General features: G+C 45.6%; 1 protein-coding gene across 2 annotated transcripts in view; it reads right to left on the reverse strand.

The window, feature by feature from the left end:
* LOC119386464 (tRNA (uracil-5-)-methyltransferase homolog B) overlaps nt 1-22,821 on the reverse strand; it is a 100,383-nt gene that overhangs the window by 43,318 nt on the left and 34,244 nt on the right. Inside the window, exons 7-11 of one of the 2 annotated variants that reach the window (XM_049413144.1) lie at nt 19,079-19,225; nt 18,343-18,440; nt 13,619-13,736; nt 5,886-5,982; nt 4,514-4,615 (exon numbers count right to left, since the gene is read on the reverse strand). In XM_049413144.1, coding sequence (XP_049269101.1) covers nt 4,514-4,615; nt 5,886-5,982; nt 13,619-13,736; nt 18,343-18,440; nt 19,079-19,225 — 562 coding nt within the window. The remainder of the gene's footprint in view (nt 1-4,513; nt 4,616-5,885; nt 5,983-13,618; nt 13,737-18,342; nt 18,441-19,078; nt 19,226-22,821) is intronic. The other variant, XM_049413145.1, reaches the window with a different exon arrangement.

Below are 22,821 nucleotides of genomic sequence, written 5' to 3' on the forward strand. Positions count from 1 at the left end.
TGCACAGTAAAGCATGAAGAGAGGTTTGTCAACTGTGCAAGTGCAGTACCACGGCCGCTGGATAAAAAGCGCACGGGTACGGCCTGCCGCGTGCTCTGAAACCGACGTGATGGGCCTAGTTTCCCGGACCACCGCCGCGGCGCCACCAGGGGGGGACGGGTTTCGCGGACGCCCGCGGTATCACATGCACGGCGCGCTTGTCCGTCTTCATGTGACGCCCGAAATCTTCTTCTAAAATTTATCTAGCGTGTACACATCAGTTAATTACCGATATTTTTTGTACATTCTTGCAGCGCTTGGGAGTTTTTGTTCTTGCCTTGCCAAAGATGCAACTTCGCGCACCGATCGCTTTTTGCGGAAGTAATCGCGTGGGCATATTTTTCTGGTATCCTAGAAGACCACAACTAACCAACCTGGAGGTGCTGCACCTTTCCTAATGCATCGAAATTCTTTATTTTGGCTCAGAGTATGTTGCTTCAGATTTAATCATTTCATTTCAAAAAAGTGATCTCAGAAATTGCAGCGGCCACTGTTTATTTGACACGAAATAAGATAAACTTCTTCCTTCCTCCAAACATGTTTATAGTACACATACGGCACGGTATCGCATGCAACTGCCATGAAATAATGCTTATCATATGTGCGACCATCTCATAGGAGATTCGAGTCACTTTGAAATTTCAGCGACTACATCTTCGATACTGACAATTGGGCGAGCTGTTGCGGATTAATTAATATGAAAACGGTCAGACGGAAAGAGTGATGAAAAGGCTGAAAAACACACGAGCACAACTGCTTGCATTCCTGCGCTTTTCAGTATTTCTGTCTCTTCCCGTTACCCATTTTCATGATCGTGTACATAATGAATTCAACAGTGAACATAAAATCTGGACAAAATGTGAGAAGTTATTTTATTTATTATGAATTCAGGGCTCATCCCTGCTAGCTGCAAACGGCGGCTTGTTGCAAACGCTGTTGAAATCCAGCGGCCGTGACACCACCTTCCCGTTTTCTCTTATCTCTAGTTTTTTTTTTAGTTCCCACCTTTCAGCCCGTGGCACCTTTGTCATCGGTTCCGGTTGTTTACGAACGCTGTCGCGTTGCGGTGGCATGCGTTGCCCCACAATGCCATGTGGTACTGATGTTGGTTGCCGTGAAAACAGGGACAAAGTTAAGGTGGGTTGCTTTTGACAACTATACGGTAAACAACAAAAAAAAGGGGGGGGGGGTAAACGCTTCTTATACTCGTCTCTGTTTTCTTCTTATTTTTTATTATTGTTTGGTTATGCCTCCAGCTTGTGAGCCCAAATTTTGGCTTCCCATGTCTACTTCCAGTCTGTGCAGACCATAAAACCTTTCGTTTTGCTTATTTGACGTTAGCCGCAGTACAGGCACTGGCGAATCTTCGTTGCACACCAACGTGATTGTCTTCTGGCAGTCTCCGTCATGTGGTTCTGTCATCTATTACTGTTTATTTTTTCTATTATATATTTTCTACAAAGGCACCCGTGCTCATTCCAACAAAGGTACGTACTTGACTGTCCTACAGCAGCCATGGTTTTGCGTGCTACTCTGTATACTTGTGTAAATATAAAAACGTGGTTGTCACTTGACCCGGCCGCCTCGAAAAAAACCGGGTAAGCGATTGTCTCTCTCTCTCTCTCTCTCTCTCTCACACACACACACACACACACACACACACACACACACACACACACACACACACACACACACACACACACACACACACACACACACACACAAACACACACGCACACAGCTTCAGTTGATCCCCACCATTTCGTGGTTTTGTATCTTGAGTTAAAGAAAACTTCAGTTGTAGCTTGATTCTTCGAGATATTAGTCACTCCAGTGATCGGCCTTATATATACATGAATTTGATGACATTACCCTGCTAAGAAGTGTCAAGAATATTTGCAAGCCACTTCTAATGAATATATAATTCCGCAGCCTTTTCAACAAAGTTATGAGGAGTGCGTCATTATATTTGTAGAATCCGCTAGTATCAAGCATCCAAAGCTAAATTACTTTTCGGCAGAGTATCATGTATCAGACATCATGAAAAAGATTCAACGTATGTTTTTACATGCACTTCCTGTGTATAAAGAACATGAACGTGTATTGTCAGATGTTTCAAATAAATACAGTAGAACCCCGCTGTTACGTTCCTCACTGCTGCGTTTTCCCGGCTGCTACGTCGTTTTCCGCCGGTCCCGGCGTAACTCCCATAGGATACAATGTATTGGGAACCCCGCTGTTACGTCGTAACTTTCGGACCGTTCCCGTATGATACGTCGCGAAGTGCGCTCGGAGCCGACCGAGTGACTACCCAAGAGAGCGGCCATGGTGCATTTTCAAGCAGCTTGGCCTGGTTTGACCGTAATATTAGCCGCATGAGAGGCGCAAGCAACAGGATCTTTCAATTGCAAACAAAAGCATGGCCTTCGAGATTCGCATTGCAAAGATGGCGTCTATGACGTAGTTGCTCGCGAAAGCAAGGCCTTTGAGATTGGCATTTACTATTGACAAAAGCATAGCCTTTGAGATTTGTATTGCACAAACATGGCGTCTATGACGTAATTGCGTGCGAAAGCAAGGCCTTCGAGATTGGCATTCACTTCTGCCATCGCGTTGCCGTAGACTCATCATCATCGTTATATGTCGGAGCACGGGAGGAGTTCGAGTTGGTTGGAGCTCGCATGGTCATGCGCGTGGTTCGCGGTCGGACTCGCCGCGCTGGTCGTGACTGCGTGTGCTTAGTTCTTTCATGCCTACAGCTGTTGGTGTTAAAAAAATCACATACGTTGATTACATTTCTGTAGATGAGGCCGTCCCCAGCTCCGCGTTTCTATCCATCGACTAGATCGCGGCTAGGCGCGCCAATTTTCGTGCTGCTCGTAAGCATGGAAATAAAATTTTGTACCACTAAATATTTTGTCGTTTTTCCTGTTTTTTCGGCTCTTACGTTTCACGTCTCTTACGTTTATTTCCTACGGTCCCTTCAAAAACGTATCAGCGGGGTTCTACTGTACCTGTCAAGCATTTTCAGAAAGGTGCTAAAGAAATGTCACGGAAATCAATATGTTAAAATAACAAACGATGCATTGATTACACGCACATAAACATAACAACCACGTTTTCATACATTCAGCGCCATATAATGTTGCTACGCGCATTGTGGAATATTCTTTCAGACACAAAGCAAAAAGTTAGTCCTGGAAAAACAAAATGCCAGGAGCTCGGCACGTACACGGAAACTTAAGTGGCTATTTAGCCAGATTACGCGAACGGACTCAACTGAATGCATGATATGTCATGACTGCGATAGATGAGAGAGAAAAAAAAGCGCTTAGAACAGCTGAGTGAGATCGCTGTTGTGACCACCACAAACTAATTTGCTGCGGCTGCTGCCCCAACGGAGCCGCCGGTCCCCGTTTCCCCTTCCCCGCCCCGTCGCATCGCAGCGGCCACAACTGCAACTAGGGCCAACACGCGCTCTCCCATAGAAAGCCGCCCGACGCGGCAGGCCGTATCGTGCACTTTTTCATCCAGCGGCCGCGGCAGTACGAGAGACCTATTTCATGTAAACAAATGTACATAGGGAAGACAGAACGGCGTCTGAACAAAATGTTAAGCGAACACAAGTACAACCTGAAAGGAATCGCTGCATGCTCTCATTTGGCAGCGCACTGTAGAAATTGTGAGGACAGGGCACGTTGTCCCTTGTTTGACCAAGCCACTGTTTTGTACAGACACAAGGCTACCCTATCCAGAGAAATCGTGGAAGCATCCTACAAAAAAAAGAACAAAGGCAAGTGCATAAGCCGGCCGTCTATTACCCCATATGACAGAGAGATAGCACTTCTAGACTTTGGGTGAGCAGAAAATGAACTGACCTGTAAGAACCCCTTTTCAGCTTTTTCGTATCTAATTTTTGCAAGAATGCATGTTGCGATTACTGTGTGCAGGTGCACAAGTTTGCCCTTCTCTATACGAACACGTTTCTTGACTAAAAAATTTCAGTTGACAGTCGGGGCTGTGTCCCGTCGTGTGCGTGCCTCTTCCTCGTTCTTGTCGTGCTTTAACGTAACGAACCACTACCAACTAGCCCAGTTCACTGCATTCGGCTGAATCCCTCACACCAGTTCTCCCCCTTTTTTTTCCATCATTAAGGAATGCCTGGAGTCACAAAAAGACGCCGCTGCACTAGTGCAACTGCATACAACACAGCCTGGCACGACCACTTGGTGGCCCGACGTCGTCCCACGTGATGTCACCCTCATCGTTACCAGCCTGTTCTGTCGTTGAAGCAAGATTTTCAAAAAGTGCTGAATTTGATATTCATTTCCAGATTAATTACGTGCTTGCCTTATCCATGCAAGCTGTCTAAGAGTACAATGACACATGCACTTTCTTCTCAGAACATTCCTTTTCGATTGTAAAACGACCAGGCAATCACTTTAAGAGTTCAGAGCACTTCTGTAACACCGACCATTGAGCTGAGCGTTGTACTTGGCATCCTCGATAGCTTGTGCAGAGACATCCATGCCAAACACCGAGTGCAGTTGAGGTGCCAGCGTCAGCCCAATTGTGCCTGCAGGTTCAGCAAACATTGACGATTCAAGAGGAAATACCAAAGTGCAATACACAAAACCATAAGCCAATTCTGAAAATGCAAGCTGCTCATACCTACGTGAATTCCCTGAACCCTACGAGGCTCAGTCTCTCTCTTGAAATGCCTCCCCGAAATTAAATTTCCTATTCCAGGCCATTCAGAATGAGTACTACTAAAGAGCAGGAAACAACTTTGAGGTAACATTAAAAAAGAATATTATGGTACAGCCACCCAAATCTTTAACTGGCGTGCGTTAGCGGTGACTGTTGTGTGTGTGTCGGTGCCTTATGACGGAGCCACGTTTTCAAGAATGTACTGCCTAGCCGACGATGGCCCTGCCGAGTGCAATATGTGGGCATGCACTTACCCTCGCCTTGTTTGCAAGCATGTGTCGGCAAGCTCACTCACGAGTTGGCTCACTCAGACTCGGATCGGTCCGTGAGTCTGAGTGAGTCCGGTTGAGTAATAAGTTGGTAAGCTTGAGTCCAAGTGAGTCCGGTTGAGGAAAATTTCGGCGAGTCTGAGTCCGAGCGAGCCCTAAGCGCTAAATATATTTCTTGAACGAGTCCGAGTAAGCTCAACTTCTTTTTCCAACCTATGTTTGCAAGTTGGCTTCGTGATGTGGTGCTGACGCACAGAAAAGCTGCTGCTTACGCACGCCAGTTAAAGATTTGGGTAGCTGTACATCTTTCAGCATGTCAAAAACATACCGTACATGCACAAAGTAGAAGAGCACACCATGAACGCTGGACTTGAGCTGAATTTTATTCCACAGGAACAGGCTTTTTTGCATGCAAGGAGGCACCCATCCGGTAGGAGATTTCAGTGCATGGACTGTATGGGGAACGTCTCCTCCAGAGTCTGCACTAACTCCATGTTGGGCACAATCACACTTAACAATGCAACGTTTTGAGTTAGTTGGTACTCCACACCCAATAACCCTAAGCACAAAAACTTTTACACAAGGGTCGGCAACAAACGGACGAGTGCTAACTTCCAACTGATTTTTATTTCAAGCGAACAGCTCATTCTCAACCAACACATGACAAATTTTAAACATGAGCATGCGCAGCACATTCATCCACCCAAAAAAACAACATCAAGCAGATCCACAGCCATTTTTATTATTTTTATTAACAGCACCTGCTAAATGACTACTTCTCGGGAGTGCACATTTTCTGAAGCAACACCAGGGCACAAGATGCTTGCACTGCACTGTTTAGCACCAGCACGACAGCAGTTCACCCACCTGTTCCACAGCAAACATCAAGCAGGGTGCCTTGAGGTTTTGGACGGAGCAGTTGTCGCACAGCATCATACAAGTACGTTGCCACTGGGCTATTCACCTGCAACCATTCAACATAGTTAGGATTAGGCACAGATGTGGCCATTTAAATGGAAGCATCACATTATCACAAAAAGATACTGAGTGGAACAAGTCATATTCGCACTAATGTAAGCGGCAGATTTGCACTGTGTCAAGTCCAACAATGGTTGCAAGAAACCCGTTTATTCTTGCACTTATCAAGGTGCTGAAGCACTCCTAATAAGCACAACATGGATCGTAGCGCTGCAATCTACAGGGGTGGTCCAAAGTTCCCGAGCCCACACTGCCACAGGATTAGATGGCATAGTGGCCTGGAAACTTTGACCACCCCTACACATTCTGCAGCACAAGGCTAAGACATTCCAGCGCAATGAGGCCCTCAAAAATGTACACACAACAGTATGAGAGGCATTGTCCAGAAATGCTGAGCTTCAAACTAAAATTTTAACTGAAATTTAAACATGAGGAGGCACACATAAGTAAGTGGCATCAATGTTGTGTGCATTCTTTCCTAACCAAGTTGGATTTTTAGTAAAAGAACGCCCGGCCTGCACAGAACACGCAAAGCAGTCGCAGTCTAAGCTGGAGGAGCAGCCTTCCTAGAGCCCATTGTAAACTCTCTTGGGATGCCCATGCTGCAAGCGCGGTTCCAAGGTATGCCACAAATTATCATCATTTTGCAAAGTAGCGATGCACCCATCACAACAGCAGAACAGACGAGGAGGACAAGCGCCATCCCCAGTTGGCGCTCTCGTCACGACCTACCACTATTCCAAGTCAGAATTCTGCAAAGCACCCACTGAGCCTCCATGAGGAAATATGCACACCTATGGAGCATCACACTTTGTTGATGCTGTGGCTGATGATGATGAAAAAGAAGTAGGACTGAGCCCCTTGTAACAGGTGGCAAGCTTTTATTAAAGCGTGCACTCATCACACAATTCACCTTGTGTTATTCACTCCTGGTTTTCTTTTACTCTTCTGCCGTGCAAAATTACATCTGTCAACGTGATTCCTGGCTTTATGGAACCTGTATAAGGCCTTTTTGTGAAACAGTTTCAACCACTGGCATGGCTCTGAGGATAGATTACTTGACTGCCACGCAGAAAGCCCGAGTACAATTTCAGCTCAAGCCTTGGTTGTTGTTTTTTCTCGTAGTGCACAACAGCTGCAACAAACACTGGCAGCAGCAGACATCACCATCAAAATTGACTCTTCTTGTGAGCTAATAACAACATCTTATGCTGTAAAATGTATGTGCACTCAGTGTCCTACCTAGGATAAATGCAAAAATGTTCCAAATTTTGTTAATGCTTGTTGTGTTAAGTTGGAGTGAATCTTTTAGAATATTGAATTCATCTAGCTTTTGGAACATTTGTGCATATTACAGGTGTGTAAAAAAACCAAAATCCTGAAGTACACAAAGTATGAATAACATACACACTTTAAGACACGAAAGAAGCGGAATCTTTAAGGGCTCGTTTTTCTTTGCTGGACACAGCATTAAAGGAGTGGTGCCATCAAATTTTCAGCTCACGCATTCTTTGTTGCAAACATTTCTCATTGCTCCAGGAAGCGTGATAAACGCTCCAAGATTCATGTATTCTCGCTAAATAATTTAATATCACCTTATTCATGTGAATGACTTTCGGTTTTGGTTTCTGGGCTCGACATTGGCGTCACAGTGTAGAAAGCCTGGGCCAACAAAGCTGTGACGCACGCAGTGTTGCATCGTCTGGCCTTGCACACCTTCAACACTTGCTGAAGTTTTCTGATACAGAATACTGGGTGTGTATGGTAGTCCAGTATATGCAGAGATGTTTCCGAAGTACCGAGTTACCGGACGATGGTATCGACATCTTGCGACACTTCGTGCAACCACAATTATCGGTGTGTTTCTTTGTTTTCGCTGATTTACAATGGCAAAAAAATGTTTTAAAAGGCAACGCATTTGGATCGATGGTGCTGCCGAGAATTTACACCAGCAGAGAATACATTAGGTTTCTGCAACAGCAATTCTGTGCTTGCCTGGTTCATCTCAGCACCACCAGGTGGCCCCACCTATCCAGCCTCTCACGTTTACTGCTACGGCAAAAAGCAAAGAAGCGTGTGAATGAACTAAACTTAGCTAATGTCGCCTTCACAGGTTTGCGTGACGATGCGAAGCACTTTGCAAAATGAGAGCAAGCTCGGCTACCTCGGTAACAAGCTCAGAAAAAATTAGCGTAGGGTTGCAGCCGATGCTCTCTTGGCTTGCCTAAAGCCCCTTGATCTTGGGAAAGTACCGCCATTCATTGTACTTGCCGCCACGCGCGCGTTCTCCTCTCTCCCTTCTTGCCCCTTTCGCACCCTTCCGTTCTCCGCTGCTTTTTGTGCGCAACGGTTGTCTCCTTCGCGGTTGCCCTTAGAGATGCGTCAATCTTGTGTTTTGCTGGTATTTTTCTTTTTTGCTTGTGCCATCTTTCTCTGCGACTCCTTGTGGCAAACGTTGCGCGTGCATGGTTTTATGCACTGTGTGTTTGCGCTATGCCGTGCTCTTGCACTTTTAACTGCAAAAACCAGTATACAAATGGTTATGCACTTCTTATGATACTGCAAGGTAAGCGTGACAGCGTGTGCAAGAAGCAGTGCCTGCATAACACCGGCCGAAATTACTTTGTTTCGACATAGAACAGTGTTCTTTGCGAGGTAAGGTGCCTTTCTTATCGCTCGTGTGAAAGCATTGCCGAATGTTACATTTTAAATATTATTATGGCTCCTCATAAACGTTCTTTTTTTTTTCACGGGTATTTCTGCGTTGCATAAAAATGAGGTTGTTCTCAATATGCTGAATATTCCACTGACACTCCATCACTTCGCACGTTGGCAGCTGTTATTCATGCTTTCCACTGTGAACAATTACGTGCGATGATACAGCTTCTCAATCACGCTTATCGTGATTGTTAGGATCCATTTAACGTGAATGTTTGGTGAAAAAAAAAACAAGTGGACGAATGACCCTTGATCCAAATAAGGTTTTTTTTTTTTTTTTCGAGAAGAGGGGAGGGGGGTATCCACATGCAAAAACAATGACACAAATACGATCTGGCGCAAGAACAACAAAAGGGAAAACAAGCAGTGCACAAACACCAAAGCAATGATATCATGATAGCGCAAGTGAGCCGTTACCTAGCTGGCCGCGGCCGAAATGGCTTGTCTTAGTCACACCTGCATTAAGGCGCTGTCCGTTCACTAATAAGAAACTAGATTATCTCTTGTACCGGCATCACACGGGCACTTTTCATCGTGATCAGAGTCAATCCCGATCAAATTTCTTAATCGCGATCAACAATCATTGCTACTATACAGTACAAACTAATCCGGGTCGAGCTTAGCGCAAACGTAAGTCAGATCGCTATCTGGAAGCCAGATGTCGATGAGTAGATCGCGATGGTCTCGAGCCCCATCGAACCCGATCGCTATTAAAGTGACCGTGTAGCAGCACCTGATCCGGATTGAGCCTAATGCGGGTCGGCCCCGATCACGATCAAAAGTGCCCGCGTGACACCGCCATTGATTACGGTGTTGTCTGCTTTATGACCATTCACCTGATGAGTGCCTATGCTTATCGTAAAGGCACTGCAGTTGCCCCTGTTAAGCTGTATACTTTGAATGGACCTTCGAAAACAGCGCTTCTTTGTGTCGTGGGATACTACTTCTATCAATGCTCACTGCATGTAAACTGTTATTTTCTAAGTGTTTTTTGGGCTGTTTCCGACTATAGAGCTCATAAAATTATCGGCTTGAGTGTTAATGTGCAGCCAATCTCAACTGCACGAATATCGGCATGGAATATTCTTTGCAAAAAGCGGCTCGGCTCAAAAGAAAACGTGCTATACCTCTCCTCACTGTCACTTCTGAGAATATAAAGCCGCTGTTTGTAAAGAACAAGCTGATAGTGCGAGATATCATCTTCCGTCCACCTTTTGTCGCAGTGAAACTTCTGTGTCATGTGTAAATCAGCGTATATTTGTGCAGTGATATACTGTTACCACTTTTCTATTTTCTTGACATTGTATTTTTCGAAACATTACTATTTCATACCATAGTTATGCACTGGCAATGATTCTGGTGCTGAATATGATACGACGCTTTTTTAGTTACGTATCAACCAACGAGTTGCGCTTGCATGAAAATAAAACATCCTGCTGGTATAGCACTCTGATTTTGGTTCTGAAAAAATTTTTTTTGCCTAATAAAAATCACAATTGCAACTCTGCTACTACATACCGAAACGGCATTTTCGTGTGAACTATCATAATACGTTACTAGAGGCGTTTACTTATCCTCAAGGTACGGAATGTCTCCTCTCACAGGTAAACCGAGTGCTAGTTTCTTTGACACCAACGTAAAAATACTATTCTGAAAAATCTTTCTCCGGCGCTTGTCCTATTGCGGTAGATGAGTTACTGTTGGCACCACTCGATCGTACTGACACTGCGCAAGCGTCTCGTTCAGTTTGGAGACCACCACACAAATCTACTTTCACGTCAAGATAACACATGGATTGACAATGTATTGTCCGCGAAGTCATTACAAGATGCGATGCTGTAAGTACCTGCGTTGCACATGCGTGCACAGGAAAGAGGCAAGAAATCCAGACACAGGCAGACTTGACGCAAGCTAAACTATATCAGATGCAAATGTAAAGCATGTTAACATGTGGCAGAAAAAACATCTGCACGATGGAATGCTCCATAAAGCCTTTTAAATTAGCATGCCCCATTTACACGGCTTTTGGAAGAAACTAATATTTTGATAAACGTTCATTTCAGTGTTCTCTAACTTGTTGTCACCATTTTTCAAAGTTTTCTCTGCCACGGGGTGTGCAAGTGGCTTGAAAAATGGCGCCGTGCGAGGAGAATCGAGGAGGAAACGCATGCGCCGAGGATAGTGTCGTTAGTTTCTTAGATCAAGGGGCTTTAGGCTTGCCGGGTGCAGCATAGCTGTGGGAGCAGAGCTCACTGGACGTCACTCCAATGTGGTCTGACGTCACTAAGACTTTCGTTACGCTTCCTACAGTGACGTTGTGTCAGTTGCACTAGCGATGGATCTAGATAGCGAGAATGAGCATTTAGGCACACTTTGAAAGCGAGTTAAAGTACATTCTAAATGTTTGCTGTGTCCAACACTTCGTGCTGAGTGTCCTTGCATACAGAGGAAGCCTCCAGCAGGCTTTTTATAGCCTCAAATTCGGTGACACCACCCCTTTAATGAGAACTAACAGACAATTAATTCGAGGAAAGTATAGAGGATGACATCTGTAGTAATAGTGATATAAATGGGAGTAAATTAAAGCGGACGCGTTATTCGAAGCTCGCAGGTTCATTCCCTGCTGGCAGCAAGTTATCTTTTCATCCACTTTAATCTCACTTCTATCGCACTTTTACTGCCTAGAACATGCCCTATACTTTCCTTGGCTTTCTTGTCTGTTAGTTCTCATCAATACAACTAAAATAACTGCAGGAAAAGCAACATCCCTTTACGTGCAGGTAAAAAAGAGACAGGGATCCCATGAAACTGCTCAATGTCCTGGTACACTGCATTGTTCAGATTTTTCATGAAAGAGGTGAAACAATGAAGTTGTCAGCATCTTCCACTCACAGGTTGCTCAGAGGAAGAAGCTGCAGTATCTGGATGGAGGAAGAATACAGACACCATAGCGGTACCTCAATGTTTTTCAAGATCTTATGAAGGCCTTACGTGACACACGAGCCGAAAGTCTAATGTAGCTGGTGTCAACCTTGCGTACCTAATGAACGGCGTAAAAAATAAAGGAGAGAGAACAAGTGGTGACTGCTAAGTCACCCGTGTGATAAATGAAACATTCATTGCGCACAACAATGCTTAAATAGCATGGGTCACACAACACGTTTACAGGAGGGTCTGGTTAGAAAAAAAAGTTAAAACTGAGAGAGCGATAACTAACTTCATAAGGTGAGATAACCGAGCTCTTTGTTCAGAAAGGCAGTCGAGGCCCAAGTGACGCATGCATTGGACAAAACACTGACGTGGGCAGCCTCCACGATTTCCCACTGCATCTGCTCCCTGTGACGGTACAAAATGGTGGTGTTGCCAAACAATGGAACACATCCACAGGGACAAGTGCAGGTTAGCCTGGCCTTTCAGAGCAGTGTAGTGCTCACGCAGGCACATATTAATGCAGCACCCAGTCTACTCAACGTACACATTATCACATGAAAGTGGTATAAGGTACAGTGGTATCGGGAAGCTTTTTCATTCCATACACTACGGTATGATTAATAATGCAGAGAGACACGTATATAATGCCGCCTCACTATAGGTCACAATGCATGGACCATGAGTGAAAAGTACGAGAGGTTCTATGCCGGACAGAACTTCTTAAGAAATCATTCTTTCCAAAAACCATCCACGACTGGAATAGGTTACCTGCTGACGTCGTCAACGTAGCTTCAAATGAAATGTCTTTTGCCCTGCTGATATGATTGTTTCCTTGCTCTTTTTTTTTCTTTTTTTTAAGACGTACTGTGTCAATTATTGTCTTATCTTTTGTTCTTTTTTTCTTTTTTTTTTCCCTCACACGGTATGTAGAAGAAAAAAATTGTGGCTATACTCCGGTATCAAAACACTTATTTTGATTCCTGTTGAAGTGACTGAACCGTGTAGTGTTTTTTGGCACATTTATTGTATACTGCTTTGAATAACCTATGTTGTCAATCTGCTGCAGCTATTGTTGTTGTCGTTACTGTTTTCCACGCTTTGCGTATGACAAAATATTGAACTGTCCAAACTGACTGTAAACCCCTCCCCCACTATAATGCCTCTGGCACTGTGGGTACCGAATAAATAATAGAAATGCAGCAGGGGAGATTGACACGTCTGACTTTACAGCCACATTTTTGCGCCTTCGACTTGCTCGCGGTTTGCCTTTGCACAAAGCCTACCCAACTTATCGGGGGCATAAATTAAAACCTGTAGCGACAATGCCATGCACATACTATATGGAAGCACAGCCATTTTCCTACGCTGCTCTCGCTCGCACTCTTGTTCCGCCATTCTCGTTCCACCTCCTTCCTTTCTCTCTCCTTTTTTTTTCCACGCCGTTCATTAAGCATGGAACCGTACTGAATAACCAGGTTTTCCACCCCACTGAGCAAGTGAGCGATAAAAGTCCGTGACCGTCCCACGAAGGTGTCCTGCCATGCGAGGGACACTGCATACATGCCACTTCGATTTGTGCTCTCGCCTAAATGAAGCACTGACAGCGGCATCCTGTGACATCACGGTGACTACATTAATGTTTCTTTCCTTCTTCTGTTTCCTCCCTTTTCCAAAGAGTTGTACGACATGGACACCACCTCAACGAAGACTAAAGTGCATTAATTACGTCATCATTGATGTCACATCCGGAGGCTGTGTAACACCAGGTGAGGTGCACGAGGCTTCGGGAGGAAGCATCGCGACTGTCGCCCGTGCTCCCCTTAACGATGCCTAAAGAAAGCGTCAATTTTATCTTACGTTTCATAATGGGCAAGAATTATTATAGCCGTTCGCACTTGTTGGGCGACTAATTTGCAAAGCCTACGTACTGCTCACTCGTAAAGCAACAAATACGAAGCAAGAGGGAGGCCCACCTGGAAAAAGGACTCGGGAGAGATGCGGAAGCGCACGCCCCCCAGTGTCTCCTCCAGGTAAGGCTGGCCGTGAAGCAGCTCAAAGGGTGCCTGGGCATGCGTGCACCGGCTGTGGCGGCTGCAAGCACCACAGGCACGACACAAACAAAACGATTGCCAATGGGCAAGCATTTCACAGTCCCTCCAAAGTCCTGACAAAAACAAGCCACCTTAAAGGAGCACTGACACAAAATTTCGAAGGCGAGATAATGAGTGAAATAGATGTATGTGGAGCCATACACAACGTCTACGAAATATCAAGGGCCAATATAGCCTAGAACATATTTAAAATCAATTTTAAAGTGCATGCCACGCGACTGAGCGAGATGCGAGCACCTCGCGACACCGACATCAACGCGACGGATATGTAAACAAACCTACGTCACGAGTTTGTGTTGGTTGGTTGCTGGTTGTGCCCTTGCGCTTGTGCTACCTGCCATTTCTTCCTCCGTGCCTGCGGCTTTGCGTGTGCTGGTTGTGCTCCCTTCCGCTGTTCGCTCGTCATGCCATTTGGCAGATGTCATGGCCCGCTAACGCTAGCGGCAAGCCTGCCGCAACGGCGTGGTGCCGCAGAACATCGGCCGTCGCCGCACGCGCGAGAGCTGTCCAACGTGCATGGCAAGCTTCTCCGGCGAGGCATTCGCGCCTCCAAAAAACATGGCCGCATTGCCAAAAGCGGTTGTCGTCCACTTCGAATCTATCAAGTGGCCGCCGTGCGCTCTGTAGCGTGTAAGCTCCGAACTGATGCTTCCATTTGCTTTAGATTCATGTCCTTAAGCTTCGACAGCAATGTATTCGTCCCGATTCGGCACCGTTTTTGAGAGCCATAGTCAAATAATTGATGCTGTAGGGTTAACGAGTCGAGATGGGCGCTTCCGAATGCTCGGAGGACATAGATTACGCGTTTGTTAGTTGTTTCTAATCCTCCATAGCTGACGCCACTGACCTAGTGCCACCTTGGGGACACTTTATTTGGTTTTACGCGACGCCTTTTTTAATGCCAGACAGACTAAAACGCTCTATTGACTGCTCGAACCATGCCTGGCAACGACACGGACGACGTCCGCACTTCTAGCGTGAAAAATGCGGATCAAAAAGCAAGCAGCTCGAAGTGTCCCGCATCAGACGAACTGGCGTAGCAGACAAACCGTAAGTGCGGTGCCCGCCGCACCCACTCTCGCGCGTCGCCTACGTCACAATTTTGCGTGGTCACGTGGCCAGCTGTGTTTACCCGTCCTCCGGAAGTAGTGCTGCCTAGCTCGGTGCTCTTTGAAACTGAAACTGCGACTGGGTGCTCTAAAAACGTCTCTAAATAAATAACCGTCGTGCACTCGCGCAAACAAGGTTTGCAGCCGTGATAAGTGGAGTGGATCATAAGCTATCTATTGCAACAACAAAAAAACAAGGTGCAAAATTTTTGTGTCAGTGCTCCTTTAAAAGGGAAGCTGAAGCACTTTTTTAAAAAAATGACTTTGGAATCTGTAATCATACTTTGATCCCTGCCGAATTCAGAAACCAATGTAAGAGCTCACAGAAGTGAACGCAAATGGCATTTCTTAGCAAAAAACAGTGGCTGCAGCCGTAAGGCTTCTTAAACTGCCGAGCGAAGGCGGTGACGTCACCTTCGTTGTGCCGCGTCATCGGCGCCATCGGCTCTGTTAAAGCATGGCCTTCGTGATCAGTTCCACCAACGCACTCAGCCGGAAGTAGTCACGGAGGCCACGGTTGGAGATACGACAATGCTGTGCGACTCCGCCAAAATTACCGACTATGACGTAGTTCCAGTTAGTTCGTTTCCACACCCACACTTTCGGTGTGTTTGCGTGAGCGGAGCAAGACTAACTTTTCTTTCGCGTATTTTAAAGCTCCTGTCCACAACAGCGAAAAAAATTACACCATTGTCAACAATAATGTTGGTCCTTGTTAACAACAAAGTTTTACCGAATTCTAAAACCACTTCAGTTTCCCTTTAAAGGAGTACTGACCCAAAATTTCGCGGCCGAGATAGCCTGCAGGATCGATTCCCGTGAACATGCATATATCATCTACCAAATCTCAACAGCGAATATGGCTTGGAGGGAAATTCATAGGAATTTTAAGGTTTGCGTGCACGATCCAGTGCTGTACGCCACACCTTGCGACATTGACATCATCTCAGGTGACCTGAAGGTGACCCGCAACTTCTGAGACGTCACCACTGCGGTCAAGCTCCAAGCTGGCGCAGCTAGTACGATGGTGTCATCAAAGAATGTAGCACCAAAAATGACGAGTTAAAATTCCGAAATGAAACTGGCGTGCAAGTACAGTACTTTCTTGAGCTCTTGTTGTTTTACTTGCAGTCCACCTTTTTGCTTTGGGGTGAAAAAGTGATGATCCAGAGGCGGGGCGTATGCACAGGCTCTCGGGTAGCGCCCATTCTGAGCCAAGTATTGCTCAATAAGGTTGACCGAGAGGAACCTTGACAGCAGCGACAGTGAAAATCTTCAGGTTCGTAGATGACTGTTTAGTAATTATGCGTTTGCAAAATAAGCCTGAGGAAGTGAATAAAATCCACTCCACATTTCAAGACGGGGGACTGGGTCTGGCTTTCACCCACGACCTACAGGTTGCCTTCTAATAATGAAATCCAGTTTTTAGATTCGACGCGTAGCACATTTGTTGGCAATACAATCCCAGATATTGCAAACCAATAATAAATTTTTCGTTGGCACATTCGAAATATGTGTGAGGGGGCATAGTGGCAACATGTTTGGGCTCTGCCCTCAGGAAGTCATGACACCATGTCGCGCAGCTCAGCTTTCCACGGCAGCTAGGCCGGTTAAAAGATGCGGCATTCTCTAAGGCCACAATCATTTCCGTTTGTGAAGGGCTTTTAAAATGGTTTAAAAGGGGCAACCCTCAACAAGACACCAGGAGACAGAAAGAAATTTGCAGTCATTACGTATCCACACCGGATGGCACTTGGTTTAAAGAAGGTAGCTACTAAATATCAAATACAAGCAGTATCTTCTGCGAGGAACCAGTTAGGTAGGTTATGCCATCTGACAAACAAACCCAGGCCAATCACCTTGTGTCAGATTAAGCACACGTGGAAGTTGGTGCCGTGCTCCGTGGGGGTTGCCTATGCAATGCCGCTATCTTGTGGCAAAGTGTATTACAGGCAGACCGGTTGTTGCTTAAATGTTCACCTCAGACAGCAACACGCTGCTGTCCAAAATCCTACTAGTTCTCACTTGGCTGCACCCTGCAGAAGATGCCTATGTGAACCCCTGTTTCAGGAAACTGCTGTATTGTTCAACAATAAGAATCAAACAAGCCGAGAGATAGCTGAGGCATATCACATGCACATAGATTCTACTTGGTGTGTCAGGCAAACGCCTATCACACTGCGTGAAAAAGAAATAGAATACTTGAATGGCTTTTTCCCATTTATCTGGCACACATCATGTGAGTTAAACGTATATTTTGAAGTCGAGGCTTTGACGGAAACCCGTCTGGTCGGGAAGTAACATGATAGAATAAAAGCAGGACACCGACCATGAAATAAAATGCGGAATGACGTTTTGGCTCCCCTGATGGGAGCCTTGTTCACAAATCATTTGTGAACAAGGCTCCCGTCAGGGGAGCCGAAACGTCATTCCGCATTTTATTTCAAACGTGTATATTTTGTTTGCAATAAAGATCTTAGATGTGAATCGGCACTCGTGTCGTCTGTTTCTTTGTCCTCCGCACGTGCTGGCCTGGACGTTTACCCAAACATCCTCCTGTCCTATTGTGAAAGCTTACACTTCTGACCAAAAACTTCATTCGAGGATAGAAACAGACAAGACGGGGGCCCAATTGCCAACTTTATGGAAGAAACCCCAGCTAGGCCAAAAGCTGAAGGGCAAGCATACTGTCTCTATGTTTATCTAGAAAAATTAAACTGCTTTAGCGATGCACTAAGTCTTCTTTGCATTTTGCATATTTCTGGAAGTCAGTGTCACCGAGCAGTAGAGTACGGAGCTCTTATTTAAAATGCTCTTAGCTGCCCAGTTTGTTCAATGTACACTTAGCCACAACTTTTCACACGTGTCTTGTGAATGATGTCCAAGTGCACTCGGTGAATTTTGCTTCGTGATTCGCAGTGCACAGCCAGTGCTTCTGATTTTTCATTGCATTACACGGCATCGGACGTTTGAAGACAGCAGAAAACACTAGGTGGACTGGGTGCCTGCTTTCTTTAGCTCGTGGTATCACACGTGGCATTACATTATTTCTTTCTCTTGCTTATCATCTTCTTCTCGAGAATTTTATTTTTTGCAGGAGTCTTTTGCACACAGGTGTGATGATGGACTCGTGCTGGCTGTTCAGCAAGAGGCTATTTTTCATTTGGCTTGCTACTGATTGCACCTTGAACACAACAAGCTTAGAGCGGGTGTCTAGCAAACTCGTTGATTAGATAAAAATGTCTAAGAATTGGACGTTATTATTTTGCAGCATTTCAAAGGTGATCTTTAGTCCCCCACCCTGCATTTCAAGAAACTTCTCCACTCGATCGTGAAAGCAATACAGTCTGGTTGCTGTATTAGAAGAATCAGATCCCGGAGCGAAATGCACAAGGGCCATTTTACATGAAACTGCCTGTGTTTTGACCGGCTGATTTTGTTCAAAGTGACCGTAGTGCGGCCTGCAACAGAACTGACCAAGCCTGGAAGTAGAGGGACGACAGGCTGCAGCCCTCCCTGCCCGGACCGTGGACAAAGTGCTCGACCAGGCCTTGCTTCTCTCGTGACAGCTCCTCCTGCATCATTTCACGAGGCACATCCCGTGAGATGGTGAACGACAATGCTTCTCTTCACACTGTATCTCGAAACAAACACTCGGGAATCGAGAAAAACGCTGCGAGTTTCCACACTGGAGGGATGAAAAACAAAGGCAGGGTGTCTACCAATTTCTCAACTTCCCTTACTTTCCCAGCTTTTCCATGATGATTCCAAGCATATCCCCCAACTCGTAAGCCTGCTTGGGAAACTGTCTGTCTGTACTGGAAACAAGCCCTCGAGGTGCGAAAAAGAAGAAAAAAAAGAAGATGGGGCTCTACCACAAGCTTAGTGCAGAACATCTGCCACCCCTGAATGAGCTTGACCCGGCCTGGCGAGCCTCTGCTCATAGTGCTTCTGGCCAAACCAGAATGCCTTCAGAAAGCTGTGGTCATGGCCAAGACAAACAAGCACACATTTATCAGAGTGAGTAACATCATGCTTGGGAACTGAGACATGGTCTGTAGAAGCAACAGTTGCAGAAAAAGGAGCGACTTCATAAGCTTTGGTCAAAGGTAAAGATTGTCTTTGTGACGGTCACACAGACCGGACTCTTCCAGGACAGCAGACACTGTTTTCTGCACCTTTACAAAGCCTACCCAGAGAGACGGCCCCTTACAGGTGTCAGCTGCTGCGGATGCATGACGACGATGGCCATCAGCTGCCCAGCAGAATTGGAACGCACCACCAGGTGCTTCCAGTAGCCCTGGAAGTGGCTCTCATAGCAGCCAGGCAGCGGGGAGCGCTGGATGTACTCCTCAAATGACTGCACGCACAAGAGCCATAAACACAACGATAATTTACAACCGTGCAGATCTACCAAAAAGCTCAGTTTGTGAGTAGTTATTTCCCCTTCAGAACTAAGTCACCCTAAAAAATTCACATAAGTGCTTCTAGCTCCAAACAATGCTTAGGCCCAGAAAAATACTGTCAGGCAGGCATAGAGGACATTTTCATGCGAGTGTGCACTCATGTGCTATATGATGATGCGACTTATCCAAGCTGTTTCACGCGAGCTTCAATGCACACACGAGGGCAGCAATACGTGTCCATAGGCCCATCCCCAAGGTCATTGCCAGCCCCTGGAGAATGTAAAAAAAGAAACAGCCTCTCTCCCGATGGCTTCACTGTGTGCTGAAACCACCAGCATAGGTCAGCAAAAAATGTGCAGCTCACTCAGACTCACGAAATAAACTCTGCCCTTCCGTCTCGCTCAGACTCCGACTCACCAAAGTTTACCTCAACCGGACTCAAGACTCTAGACTAAAGTTTTCTTCAGCCGGACTCACTCGGACTCGAGCTCACCAAAATATTACTCGCTTGGAATCACTCAGACTCAGACTCGTGGCTCGATCTGAGTCTGAGTGAGTCGGCTCATGAGCGAGCTTGCCGACCTATGGCCACCAGTGACTTGGAAATTTCACAATTGAGCCACCAGTGGCTAAATTGCGAAATTGAAGGGGAAGTGGTTTTTGCAACCAAAATTTCTATATCTTTTTTAGGCAAACAAAACCTTTTTTTGCAAAACTAACTCCAAAAGCATTGTTCCGGGTCTAAAACCTGTGCCTGGAGTAAATTTCATCAAAATCAGGAAGGGTGACTGAGACACTGTGTTTGTTCTTGTCTGGACACACCCCGTATATGTTTCTGCTGCATGTGTTTCTTCTTGATTATTCAGTTGGTGGTGCTGCAGGTACTAGCGTTAATTGGCTAATCAATTGATTAACGCCGTCACTAGTGGATGCCAATGCCCGTGACACTAGTCATGTGAAATCCTACGAGTGTCAAGGTAGCTGTAAAATTATTTTTTTTACTGCCATACAAACTTGTCCTTGTGAGGCCTTGCCGCACAGATATAATGCCTGCCAAGAGTGATCACCTGAAAATATGTTCCCCCTTTATTGGTCACTTCCGAATTGAAGTCACTCATTTTCTGGCAAATTTGATATTTTGAGCTCCACGTTTGTCTGACCGACAAGTCCCCGGGCAGCTTGAATTATTGGTCAGAGACTGCACACGCTGCATGTAAATCAATACTACAAAGAGAAGCACAGAACATTAAGAAAGAACACATTACTGTCAAGTTCAAAGCCCTAAGTTCATTTTAAATTCGTCACGTAGCAATAACATATATTTGTTTTCTGTGGGCACCATAGCAAAGTTGTGGATGAAAGACCATAAATTTTATTCTAGGGAATGTACTTCCATAAGTAATAATAGTAAAGCTGTATACATGTCACTACTACATTGTGTTTAAAAAAAGAATGCCACAGTTGGCAAATACCGAGGAGGCTATGTGCAGGGGTGGTCAAAAGTTCCCAGACCGCAACGCCCGGTCAAGGAGCAGCGGCTCACCGCTGTCGGGGCGCCGTTATTGCAATCGTGCCTTGGCGCACGCTGGCATCGAGCATGTGCGTGGAGGGGAGGGGGGGGTTGGGTACATCCCTCTCCCTTTCTTGCTCTCCTCGATAAGAAAGCAAGGTATAAACATGGTGCGTCACATTCCCTCACGGTTCGCTCTTCAAAATTTTACTACTGTGCAGCGTGTAGTGGGGCGGCAGTGTTCCAGAAACTGATGCATCATGCTTGTGGCCACATTTGCTAGACATAGCATACATTACTGTGGTTTTCGACTTTCTGGAGAGCAATTGCATTTAACGTTCTATTGGCACTGTGGTGGCTTTCTTAGCCGTCCGTGCACGTCAATTCGCTGCAATCGAACATGGTCGGAGAGAGGGAGACGGTTTATTAGAAAAACAGAGATTTCTGCTGGCGTCGGTATACCACTGGCATGCTACTCTGTGTAGGGGTGGAGAGTGGGATTGACAGACTAGAGAAGAGAGGGAAGAAAATAATAATAAAAAAGAAAGAATATAAAAAAATATGAAATGCGCAAGTGAACCTGATAGGAATATTTACAACGAGGGTGTTAGGCTAGTTAAGGCATTGCTATGTGAAATAGTCAATCATTAGAGCTTTACGACTAGGCCAACTTTTGACAGATAATTAAACAGTGACTGTAAGCCCCGTCGCTGTTTTGAAGGGCCGGGCACCGGGCCTAATGTGCTGTGCAACGTCAACTGATCGTGGCAAATCATGTCCATTTGTCACTCAAACAATCGTCTCTCATCTTTGTACGCGGAGCATTCACTGTCTCTATGCTGCCACAGTTATCGCAGCAGGGACTAGTGGGTGCACCGTATGCGGTACAAATAACTGTTTGTGTATGCCATCGTCTTCGACTGAACATGGTCGGAGCCTGAAATGTATTCGGAAGAGCTTGTGTTGGGGCTAGTTGGAGCAATTAATAGCAGTAAAATTCGAAGGGTGAGCGAACATGACGCACCAAGTTTACACCTCGCTTTCTTATCGAGGAGAGCAAGAAAGGGAGAGGGATGTACCCCCCCTTCCCCTACACACACGATAAACGCCCGGCCCCGATAGCAGCAAGCTGCTGCTTCTCAGCCGGGCGTTGCGGCCTGGGAACTTTTGACCACCCCTGCGCATAGCTAACGATAAGTAATAACCGTGCCACGCAGGCACAAGAAATGACATTCAGTAGTTTGGGCATTATGTTCCTTAACAATGTAGCTGACTGGGCTAGTTAGTTGTGTATACTTGAAATAAACAGCGCAAAAAACGGACGGCGACTTGTGTGTCTCCTTTCCATCGCCGTCTGCTTTTTGCGCTGTTTATTTCGAATTATGTTCCCAGATGACATTTTTTTTGGCCGAGCTGCCACACATCCAAGCTTCATGGCATTTGACTTGACGATGTCGATAACAGTGACTTTTGAAATGAGCAATTTTAGGGTAATACTAAAATATGAATGCACATTTCAACAACTCTAATCTGCGTTCAGGAATAGTGAAATGTAAAAGTAAGCATATTACGGTGCTATCAGCTTGAGTTTGTTCCTGTGTTTTGCAATATTGTAATCGACCACAGCAACTTCGGCCATTGCATGTCGAATCCGAAGCCTAGAATCCGACATGGCGCATGTCATGTTGAAGCCGTTGCAACCCTGAAGTGAATTTGCTATAGTGCAATTGAGAAATAACATGCCATGTCTTAAAAGTCATGTTAAAATATTTCTGGCACAATAGATGCTATTTTAAATGCTTTATGTGCACTGCACTGAGCAAGCTGTGGCGTCTAGAATACACATTTCTCAGTCGAATGAGTTCTAGCAACGGCATTAGGTGATGAATGGCATTAAGGCAAATGCCATTTGATTTGCCCACGTGGCACGGGTACAACCCTTTTTCTTCTTGACACCAAACAGAGTTTGAACAGTTTTATAATGTCTCTTGTTCACATCAATGCGAAACAAGATACGTAGCAGAGAGCACAGCCACCTGG

This window comes from Rhipicephalus sanguineus, chromosome 3 (genome assembly GCF_013339695.2).
Source record: "Rhipicephalus sanguineus isolate Rsan-2018 chromosome 3, BIME_Rsan_1.4, whole genome shotgun sequence".
NCBI lineage: Eukaryota > Metazoa > Arthropoda > Arachnida > Ixodida > Ixodidae > Rhipicephalus > Rhipicephalus sanguineus.